Source organism: Silene latifolia, chromosome 4, assembly GCF_048544455.1.
Source record: "Silene latifolia isolate original U9 population chromosome 4, ASM4854445v1, whole genome shotgun sequence".
Classification (NCBI taxonomy): domain Eukaryota; kingdom Viridiplantae; phylum Streptophyta; class Magnoliopsida; order Caryophyllales; family Caryophyllaceae; genus Silene; species Silene latifolia.
Genome location: NC_133529.1, coordinates 94526119 through 94538331, shown reverse-complemented (window position 1 = coordinate 94538331; position 12213 = coordinate 94526119). Strand labels below are relative to the sequence as shown.

The following is a 12213-nucleotide window of genomic DNA, read 5'->3' as shown; positions in this document are numbered from 1 at the left end:
GAGATAATTGGACAATAACAAATGTCAATGACCAAAGTATTTATCACGAATATCACCAATATTGAAAAGTTAAGAAATGAACGAGCCACCCAAAATAAAATTAATAATTGAGGCTACATGTTTTTGATATAAGTTTATGAACTTTTCTCCTAGTATTCTGTGATGAAATGCCTAACTGGGGTTGGTCTGTTTTAGTGTTGTTAAGACTCATATTCAGTCTGTGGATAGACTTAGTCTGAATGAAAGTTGGAGACTAGAAAGTCGACAATGGCGAGAAAACCTGTATAACACAAACTTCCTGCTCAACATAGATGATATACAAGGAAAGAGAATACCATATACAACTATACAACCCTTTTCAAAATTGCCTTGAACAAAGAACAAGACTAACTACAAGTGACACTTGGAAATAACTCACCGAGTAATGTATGCTCTTAAAAAGGACTTATCTAATGTCATCCCTGCCATGGCTCCAATTCTATGACTTAATTTCTTGTCGTAACATATTAGTTCGAGTGTTGACAATTAAATTATTTATTCATGCTCACCTGCAAATCAAATTGTCAAAAAAATAGTCTTCAGTATAACCGAAATGCTAATCCTTTATCTTAAAAGAACTTTGGCTAGTGCACACAAATAGTCTAGGACGCATATTCGAAATAAAAACTGTGTCTGAAAGACTAATAAAGAGAAGAACGAGATAGGCAAGGGTGGCGATCAAAACAAACCTTGAAAAGAAGAGGGCACAACATAAATGTGCAAGTTAACATGGTTTGGAGGAAGTGCCAAACGCATTGGATAAAGCTTTCCATTCAAAGGACTGCGCATACATAATATAATGTCAGACAATCCCGTCACTTCCTCTAGACATTGACACAGTTCCGTCACCCCATTCCCTGTGAATACTAAAGACAGTCCCTCATCTACTTTCTCGATATTTTTGTCATCTTGAACAATGTTGTAATGAATGATGCGACCTTTATGCTTTACGTCATCAACACCAAGTTCTCCTGACTGCAATTGGAATTGGGCATACAAATAAGAACCATTTTTAGTATCAATCAAAACATGAGCTATATAAATGGATGAACATAATGAATACAATTGCAAGTAGAAAGCCGAAAAATGACCTTGGATATAACAGTAGAACCATGCCTTTTCAACCCACCTGCATCCTCATCCTCTTCAATTTTTTTAATCTCCTGAACCTTAGGATAAACCTGAAGTACATCCACCTCCCAAAGAATCCAATCTTGAGTATGACTACTACTAGGCACGTCATGAGTGATCGAGTTTCGCCAAGGCGGGACCCCACCATTCGCCCTCAAGAAGTTCCCATACCGCGTCTTAAACTTGACTTCCATCCCCTCTCTTATTGGCTCCCACTCTATAGACGAGTTAAGACTTGTTGGTGTAGTCTGTTTCACTTTCTTACCGGTCATTCCTAGTAAGAACTCGTCGTCTGTGGCTGTCAAGTACTTGTCGTAGCAGCTCTTTAAGCGAACCAGTTCTAGTCCTTCGACAGATTTTACGTACTCCACGCTCCAACGTGCGCGCCTTGTTTCCCCCTTTCGTGCTTGAATCACATATTCCTCATTGTCATCCGCTACTAAGTACTTGCCATGCTGGCTTCTCAGACGGACTGTTCTCGCGTTCCGGAATAATTCCAATCCCCCCTGAATGACAATCAATTTTTTTGTTGAGCTAGACTAACGATTAATTGGGACTCATTTTATTCAAACCTTGGCATTCTTTTTCATTATGCTATGCATTTCAATTTTCAACCGTCAAATTTAATTATTTTTATTTTATATTTTTTTCCCTCTTTCTATAAACATTTCAATTTTCAACCGTCGAATTTTCAACTGTTTGGAGTGTACTTGTAAATCTTTTGCTTCCTTCAATTCCTTAATTAGCCTACTGTATTTGATAACTATAAGTTTATCACAAATTCTCACTTTAGACGAATATTAAATAAATAAAAGAGTTTCAGAATTCAGTTATAAATTTGCACAAGAGTTTTTTATTCAAAAAAGAATATTTGAGATTATAAGGTGGAAAAGAAAAGGTGGGTAAGAAATGGACCTTATAAGCACGGCCAAAAGAAGAAAAAGACTGAATGGACGTCAAACCAACCATCTCCGCCACCTCCTCCTCGGTGGCCTCAGTGGACGACGAAGACACACTACAACGTGCAACATCAGTGGAAGTGGTAGACCTAAACCCAATCCTCCTAATCCTCTTTCCCATAGTCAATCCCCTACCATTCTTCACCCAAACACAACGATCATCATTGTCCGCCTCATCGCCCACATCTTCATCAACAACCCACATAATCCAATCCCTCGTCGCACTTATCTCTGGCAAGTCAACTGTCACCGAGTTCCGCCATGGCGGGGCCTTGAAATTACCTCTCAGGTACTTCCCACTGACTGCTGCCCGTAACTTGACGTATCCTCCGGTTTCCACAATGGGCTCCCATTCAACTGATACATCATCCCGTGTAGTCTGGACCGCCTTTTTACCGGTCCAGCCTAATAAAAAGAGGTCATCCGACGCAGTAAGGAGCTTATTGTGACAGCTCCTAAGGCGTATTATGTTTGGTTTGTTTTGGACCAACTCGACGGTCCAACGTGCCTTAATGGTAGTACCATCACGGCTTTGTTTGACGGATTCGCCATCGCTTCCGGCTGTTAAGTACTTGCTGTGGTAGCTCCTTAATCTTATGCATTTAGCGTTGGCGAAATACTCCATCGTGTTTGGGTTGACGATGGGTTCTTGATCTTTGATATATATATATATATATATATATATATATATATATATATATATATATATATAGAATTAGGATCCGTTGAGTCTACCTACTTAGGGTGAGTCCGTCCTATCAATCTGAGCCGTTAGATGAAGGAGATCCAACGGTACAGTAGCGTGCGTGGCAATAAGGGTAAGATTGTCAAATTGCCCGTCAATACATAAACTTATCCAACCGACAACATCTCGATTTTGCTCATTAATTTTTCTCTCTCTACCCTCTCGAACTCCTCAATCTGTCCGTATTAACAAAAATTCGCAATTAAACAAACACCAAAAACTATAAACCTTAATTTTGATCCCTCTATCTATCGTGAAGTTCTTTAGTAATGGAGATTCGAGGAGACTTCAAGCTAGAAATGGTGATCGTCGTGTCACGATCTTGCGCATTTCTGAATGAAGGACATAATGCACATATTATGTTCTCCCTAATCTACCGCATCTTTGGCCACAAATAAATCGAATCGACGATCAAAGCGTAATCGGCTACATTGCTATCAGGTTTAAGATATTTTTCTTATTCTAATCTTTTTTATTTCTATTAATTAGCTTATAGTTGTTTTTAAACATGCTACATGTAATTTTGTCATATATTGATTAATATCGTTTTATTGGTTTGTTCTTTGAAGTGACAAAACTATATTTAGATCGTTCTATTTCTTAATTTGTGATTTCAATTGATTTGCTTTGATATAGAGTATTTGAAACGAATCGAGCAACTTTCATATTGTTTGATTGTTGCTTTGAGGATATTAATGGTCGCTTATTTGAATAACGTGATGGACCTTGATCTATGCTTCCCGATTGCGGATTACACTGACTATTATTACTCTAATAAATACTTCAATAGCTACTATCAATTTCTTCTTTTAGTATAATTGAGAATGTTAATTTAATTTATTTGACTTTTTATGTTTTGCATCTCATTGGAATGCTCATTGATTCAATGTATGATCTGATTGCTTTATTGTGGATATAGGTGTTCAAGTTTTGGTGTTATTGAATCAATGATTTTAATCGTAGTGAAAGGATGAATAAAGTGGTGTTAAACCATATTTTAACCGGTTATGATAATGGTTTAACTCATTACAATAATGTTTTGGTTGTGTTACGGTAATGATTTTTACATGTAAAGTAAATGCTAATAGTGTATGCAACTATTGTTACAATAATGGTTGATTATGTTACTAAGATTGTCCAAGTGTGTTACAATGACGATGTTATTCTCATTACAACAATGGATATCGATTTAAGATTAATCATTGCGATAATCGGTATGGGTGATAATCGATAATCTTGTTTAGTCATGTTACAATGACGGTTTAGTTATGTTACAATAACGGTTATACTTTGTTACAATAATGCTTTACTTGTGTTACAATAACGGTTATACTTTGTTACAATAATGCTTTACTCGAGTTACAATAACGGTTATACTTTGTTACAATAATGATAACTGATAACGGTTTAGTCATGTTATAATGCTTTGTTACAATAATGCTTTATCGTGTTACAATGATGGTTTACTCATGTTACAATAACTTAGAGCATCATATAATGCTGCTAATCATAAAGCCATAATCACAGAATCATAAGGCTTACTACTTATTTATTATGAATCTAATCTGATAACCTCCCAAACATGTTAAAAAATCACAGTGATTCATCACTTTCCCTAGACTCTTCAAAAGTATGATTACTTTTCAAGAAACATAACATATGATGCGAAATTTCCAATTATAACCAAAAACAAGGAAACGTTCCTTAATATACGATTGCACAAACTTTGATTTTTCTAATTAATGCTTTTGTTTTAACATTTAGCCATGTGGAAAAAACATTCAAACTATTTTAATCGCTATCATTTCCTTACTTCACACCAAATTTCGTTCTTCATGTTAGTATTCCATCTGGCCATCTTTATTGTAAGTATGTTACCATAATGATATAGTTTTTTTTTTTTTTTTTTTGACAACGATAATGATATAGTTATGTTACTTTAATTGTATGTGTGTGTTATTGTAATAATGGTACACGTGTGTTATCGTTTTAAGTTAATTCATGGTAGTGGTGGTAGAAAATTTATTGATTTCTTTTACATGTCATTGAAAGATCGGGATTCTCATGTTACCTTGATGGACATCGAGTTGTGGTAGAGGAAAAAAAATAGTCATGAAAGTCGTGAGGTTATTGTTGTGGAGTATAAATGATGCCAATGTTTATTAAGTAGGCTAGTGATCCTTGTAAGATTAACAGTTTATCCTCATGTGAAGCTATACACAATGCTAGCATTTGAGTTTGGAGTCATGAAAGGTATTTTAAAGACATTTAGCTTCAAGTACACCTCATTTCATCTTTATTTGGCATATTTAAAGGCTATTAGCTCAAATGGGAGAGCAATGTGCAAATTTTGCACAAAGATATGGGTTCGAGTCCCATATAGCCTAATTAATTTAAGAAACAAGTGACTAAAACTTGTTATGGCATGCGCATTACAGTATTATTTAGTACTCCGTATGAAGAATTCCTAATCATATTCAATCCTGGAAAATAAAGGAGGAGGAGGTCATGATCAGACTTGGGTGTGCATCAACGACATTCATGGGATAGTATCATAGCACTACAAAGAATCGAGAGGTTTAGTGGCGGGGATGTGAGCCTGTTATAACCTCAAAGATGAGACTTATTTAAATTAAGCACAACTTGACACAAATGAGCAACTGTCCATTACAAACATTAAATTATTCTTAAAGTAATGTGAGTATTTAATAACCAATATGGGAGTCGAACCCACTTCTTGTGCATTGCACAATGCTCTACCATTTGAGCTAATTGGCTTTTAAAAAGGTTATAAATGTAAATGCTCTACATGTACATTAATTACGAGTTTCACTCAAATACTTCTCATCCTATAAGTGAACAACATAGACGACTATGCCAACTAGACACAAATGCAAAGAGTAAACATTGTCAGCAAATTCGCGACAGAAAACATGCTTAGATGAATATACCTCCCAAATAAATAATCAATTTGAAACCTGGATTAACATAACAAAACGTAAAACCAAGTACCATGCAACTAAAACTTCAAAATGCCTTATTACTAATTCAACTTAACCTCAAAACATAAACAAGTATGCTTTGGTTGATCTCAACATTCAAGCAAATCAAACCATGGTTGAGTGACAACATGCTCCCTTGTGTGTCAACAAGGTATAATGACACAGGAACACAATTATATAAGCATTGACATCGCTTTCATCAAAACACAAGAATACGATTACTATAACATAATTGTACGCTTATTGTAACATTGTTAAATGATTAGAGTAACACTACTCGAATAATACTCCGTCTGTCTCGGTCATTTGTTTACTTTTTAATTCTTTGTATTCTTTGTAAGGGATATTTTAATCAAAGGTAAACAAATGATGGGACGCAGGGAGTATGTTCTTACCGTATTAGTTAAATAAAAGTCTACTAACAACAGGAAAACATAGTTATACAATCGAAATAACACAATTATACCATCATTATAACACGGTTTCATAGTGAAATTATAACTTTATGTTTCAACACTAGTTTTTTTTTTTTTTTCGAGGAGCGGAACGAGGGAGTTATCTACAAAGTAACATCAGTTATTCTAAGTTGTCACACTAATAACTCTATGAAATAACACTAGTTATTTAGCATACCCACACTAGTTATTCAACATCAGTTATTCTAATAACACTAGTTTCTCCTATATAGACATACTAGCTAGTTACTCTTTCATTGTATTTGAAAGAGGTCCAATTTCAACACAGTAAAAACGAATATGCACAAATAGTATCACCATCACCTTTTAAGTGCAAAATGTACCAAAGAAACAATTAATCGCAAACCTGAAAATTATTCTTGAAACAAGGGAAACAATCACTGTCACCATGAATGATGCATTATGGAGTATTTTTTAAGACTAAAATCAAGGTTCGTAAAAAGTTATCAATAAACAATTCAAGTGCTCAACTTAATTACCGTAATAAATACAGAAAGATTCATATGAAACAATCGATATCAGTGTGAAAACAAAATACTCTGAAACGAAATTAAATCTAGAATTGTAAGAAAATTAGTGCAAAGAACAAATTAATATAACATAATTGAGTGGAATGAAATCAAATTTTGAGATGAAAACCAAACTCGTACCAATTTGGAGGTGAAATGAGAGAGATTCCATCATAATTTGTGTTACAGTGTAGGTTGAATATTAAAGAGAGTTAGAGAGAATAGCGTGTTCGAAGAGAGAGAAATAAGAGCAGAGAGAGTAGCGTTTGATCAGAATGACGGCGCGAGGGAAAGCTCCAGGTTTGCTTCTTTCTTCACGAGTGATGTGGCATAAGCGACGTGGCATCATCTTGTGCGTTTATTTTTCAAATCGGACGGTCAAAAATGGTAGGACGGACTCATTTAAAACCCTGGACTCACCGGATCCTTGCTCTATATATATATATATATATATATATATATATATAGCTTGGTTGTTGATTGAGTAATTGTTGAGCGAGGTCAACTAATTTTGAATTGTAAACTCTAATAATACTCCTTAAGTTTATTATGTCACCATGATAATGATAATATGATATACCGTGCATGAATGGCTGAAAAAGACACAGCAGTATGAAATAGCGCGTTAATTTTGTGGACGAATAGATTAATGGGTTGATTAGTCTTTTACCAATATGGGTTTGGTCATGACTCACGTTGGTTTTTTCTGAAGGAACTGGTAATTAAGAAAGACGCTAGTATTTTTTATACCCTCCCTCCGGATTTATAAGTATAATAATAATAAGGGATATTATCTCGTGTATCCCTGAAATTTTTCGTTTTCTAAGGTGTACCTCTTATTTTTCACAAAAAACTTTGACCGACAATAATTCTCTGCTAGGAGTTCAGAAAACAATAATTTTTTTTCAAACCAATTATCTCTTCAAAGCCTTAATTTGAAAAAAAAATTCACTGCTTTTTGAAATCGTAGCCGGTAGTTATGGTTGGTCAAAGCTTTTTTAACGAATAAACTTTGACCGACCTTAATTCCCGACTACGAGTTGAGACGTCGGTGATTTTTTTTAGACTGAAGACCTCTTAAAAACGGCCAATTTGGAAAAAAAAAGTTTATCGTATTCTGAATTTGTAGCCAAGAGTTATTGACGGTCAAAGTTTTTTGCAAGAAAAGAGGGGTACATCTTAGAAAATGAAAAAGTTAAGGGGTATACGAGAGAATATCCCTAATAATAATAATCCCTTTATATATACTACTAGATTTCATGTCCGTGCATTGCACGGATACTAAAACATTTTTGTGATAAGATTATTTTTTTCACACTTAAACTAATAGTAATGTTTTTTTTCACATTTAAACTATTACATACTTTCATACCTTACAGATTATATTAGTTACTTATACTTATTTCATTTATTCAGACTTATTTTAATATGGACAGAATTTTTAATTATATACCCCTATAATTATCTTTTTTTTTTTAATCTCCTATTAACATCTTTTAAACATACTTATTAAAAAAGATAAATAAATATATTGTTAAACAAATATATTCAATTAGAGATAGAACTCTACCGATATATAATTAAATTAGAGATATAATTTTACCTTTTAGCTTTGATATTGTACTTATTAACAAAAATAAATAAATATATTGTTATACAAATATATTCAATTAGAGATAGAACTCTATCGATATATAATTCAATTCGAGATAGAATTTTACCTTTTAGCATTGATATTGCAAATTAGTTACCGCCTAATAAACTTCTTTCATGCCTACATTTCATTATGTTGCGGAGTATCGAGAATCTATCCCCCTGGATTCTCCTAGAGGGTGTAATTGTTTTCGTTTGTATTTTTATTTTTACCCTTATAATTGTGTGATGGGCATATATAGTACAATTGATCACCAAGTTGTGTAATACGGAGTATTTGGCTCATTGTGAAATATGTATGTATCTTATGACGTTACTGTTCTTGAATGGTTAAGCCGAATTGCCTTGAGCTTATTAGATAATATCAATTTATGTTTAAGATCGTACGAAATAGGAGACTAAGATTAAAACCATCTATGAAAGATAAAAGTGAAGACGATCAAGAACTCCTCATAATTGTAAATTCAATTGACTATAGTAATAAAGTATAATATTTTTAAGGTTAAATTCAATTGACTATAGTAATAAAGTATAATATTTTTAAGGTAGTTCTAAAAATTGAAGATTAAAATTTATAATTTAATATTTTTAAGGTAGATCTAAGAATTGAAAATTAAAACTTATATAGTAAATAGATAAGTGGATCTAAATTTGAAAATTCGTAATCTAACTAATTATTAAAAAAAACATCTTAAACTTAAAAGTGTAATACTCCGTATTTATATTTTTATATAATAATATTTTATTGTATTTATACGAGTTATGTTTGAGACGGAATAATAAAATAATAATAATTATTATTATTATAGGATGGTAATGATGATAATAATAATAAGTGGTAATAATAATAATATGCAATACGATGCATGTATACGTATCCGCATACTACCTTATGTATATATTACCCTCACCTTATATACTCCACCCTTATCCACCCATCACCGTTTTCTACTAAAAATCTCAACACAATCCTCGCCCACCAAATTTTAGAGAGAAAAGAGAGAAAGAGAGAAAGGAAGAGAAAGTGGAGATTTTGTCCTCTGCCTCAAGATTATAAGGTAAAACCGTCTTAAACTTATTTATATATTATTTAATTTATACCGTTGACTCACTCGCGACTTAGACCCACCGTGACCACCATAGGACCACCGTTGACCGCCCAAATGGTCGTTTGACCGAGTATATATAATGGATTATAGCTGTTTTGTGCGACGGTCTTAAGACGGATTTTTAACCCTCTTACCATGACTGGCCGGGGTTGGTTTTGGGATGGTTGTGTTGAGGGTAGTGAGGAGAAGCTAGTGATGGTCTTGGGTGGTGGGTAGGGTGGCCGTGGTGGTCGAAAATCGAGTCTAAAAGGGGGTATACGGACTGTTTTGTCTTGGTTGTGTTTGTTGTTGGCGGCTGTGGTGGTGGTGGTTTGTCGTGGTGTTTGGGCTCGGACCAGAAGGTGGCGAATGGTGGGGGTCAGGTAGGGACCATCGTGGTGGTGGTGGCCCACGGTGGGGGGCTGTGGTGGCTGGTTATTGTTGGTGTCGTGTGTGTTTGTTGTTGTTGGTGGTGTCGGTTGTTGATGTTGGGGGTGGCCGTGGCCACCACGACTGGTGGTGGTGGTCCATGGTGGCAGCGGCAGGTGGTTGCCGGAGTCGGGGTAGTCGGGAGTCGGGATGTGAATAACTTTTAGACGGGTTTCTATTTAATTAATTAACTCGTATTTAATTTAATTAGATTAGTTAGTAATTATATTTAATTATCGTAATTAGGTGCCGCTTTTACGGAGGAGCGCATTTATATCAGTTTGCTTGCTTACTTGACGGGATTGCTAAAAGGTAGGTTTATCCTACTCAGTTCGATAATGTGTTTAATTGTTAAATGAGTCGTTTGTCATTTAATTGCATTAGATAAGTCTGTAATTGGCATGTGATACGGTATCTTGCATATTTGTGTTATTTTATATGTCGGAGGGCATGATTGGTTATTTCTTGTTGTGGAGACGGAAGGCGGTTGAGAGACCGTCTTCCGCTTGAGTCGTCTCTTGGAGTTTCCCGCTCCAATAGGGATGTGCACATTAATGACTTGAGTTTGGAGGGACGCGTGTGGTGAGGCACGACGTCTGGCAGGGGACCCGAGTCGCTCTTGGGCCCGGTACCACCGATGTGTTCGGAGTACCTTGTGTGAGTGTGGTGTCGTGGACGTGTTCCTGGCACCAGTGGTTGTGGGTACGTCCGGGCGTGTCCCGGTACCAGCGTGACAGTTGGATAATTGTGTGTCATTCATATTATGGTCATGTTGTTGACTCACACACTTGAGTCGTGTCGCACTTTATTTTTCGTTACTGATGTTTGTGTGTTTGTGTAATTGTCACCTATCTCTTTTGGGGTGGCCTGTGTCGATCCATATGATATCCTTTGGTCATATGGGGAGCGGGTTAAGTACATGTTGTTTGGATAGCACGCGGGAGACGGGACGAACTTGATGAGTCACGAGACGAGTCTAGTTGATTAGAAGAGTATAGATGTCATAAGTTGTACTTTCAATTGATTCATTCGTTTACGTTTATGTAATCATTAAACATTACATTAATAAATGTTCTTGATTGAAGTTTTGAAACACTACCTCGGGAAACCGAGATGGTAACGCATCAATTATCTTGGCGGATAATTGGGGTGTTACAAAGTGGTATCAGAGCGACGATTTTGGAACCTAAGCCAATGAAATAAAATGAAGTTAGGGGTGTCTAATAAAATGAGCCCGACTTGAATGCAATAGGAGGTCAGTTTTGGGTGAGTAGGATCCCTCATTTCAAAACTAAATCCTATTGTTTCGGTTGGTCACTACGTGGGTGGTTACGAGTCGGAAAACGTAACATGATATGTTGCATGGTTATATGAGTGATATGAATTTTGTTTAGCATCTTGCATGATTTATTCACTGAAATGAAATGTTGCTTGATTTCATGTAGTTGTGATCATAGTTTAGTTCCTTGCCTTATATATGGGTCCATTCGATGCATGATGATATGTGAAATGTGGCGTGAGTACGTGTTTACTATAACAAGTCGGTAGGTTTTGCATGATATCGTTATTTATGATGTGGTGCATCTATCGTGTGAAAATTTGGATGTAAGTATTCATATGGATAATGTGTTTTGATGAATGGTTATTACATGTTAGAATGTGATTAGAAATGATTGTTAGTAGATTAGTCGTTAGTGTAAATATAATGTTTGTGAGTCGGGAATTTGAAAATCATAGAGAAGCATCCTACCGAGTGCGAGCTAGTACTCGACCGAGTACCAGTCACTTGACCGAGTGAACCCTATCACTCGACCGAGTGGACCAATTTCCAGAAACTTGAAAATTTCTGGAAGTGAGTCACTCGACCGAGTGGAGAAGGCACTCGACCGAGTGGACTGTTACTCAACCGAGTGGACTCAGCATTCGACCGAGTGCCAACTTCTCTGGGTTGTGAATTTCGCAAAAATTGTGTTATTGCCTTATTTTATCTCATTATTCGTCCAGTTAAAATCATTTTCTTATAAGACTTCATTGTTGATTGTTTATTGCTCGAATTCAAATTCTTATTCTAATTTTTTTTTAGCCCCTTAAATTGGCTAATTTCATCTTGTCAGTGACACTTTCTTTCCTCTTATTCTTCCAATTTGGTTTTGTATAAATCTATGCTAATCCCTTCAAATTT

General features: G+C 35.3%; 1 protein-coding gene across 1 annotated transcript; it reads right to left on the bottom strand.

Moving 5' to 3' along the window:
- Nucleotides 1-164: 164 nt before the first annotated feature.
- Nucleotides 165-2775, bottom strand: LOC141653605 (uncharacterized). Its single transcript, XM_074461433.1, has 4 exons — nt 2086-2775; nt 1131-1676; nt 729-1014; nt 165-548 (listed from the first exon to the last, which is right to left on the bottom strand). Exons 1-4 carry the CDS (start codon nt 2752-2754, stop codon nt 535-537), a joined length of 1515 nt encoding a protein of 504 aa, XP_074317534.1. The 5' UTR covers nt 2755-2775; the 3' UTR covers nt 165-534.
- Between the last annotated feature and the right edge of the window lie 9438 nt (nt 2776-12213).

Excerpts from the sequence above, each read along its gene's own strand:
- LOC141653605 (XM_074461433.1), bottom strand. The coding sequence starts at position 2,754 with ATGGAGTATTTCGCCAACGCTAAATGCATAAGATTAAGGAGCTACCAC. Across the intron at positions 1,677-2,085 it reads CTTTTGGCCGTGCTTATAAG|GGGGGATTGGAATTATTCCG; the intron begins GTCCATTTCTTA and ends ATTGTCATTCAG. Across the intron at positions 1,015-1,130 it reads GTTCTACTGTTATATCCAAG|TCAGGAGAACTTGGTGTTGA; the intron begins GTCATTTTTCGG and ends TTCCAATTGCAG.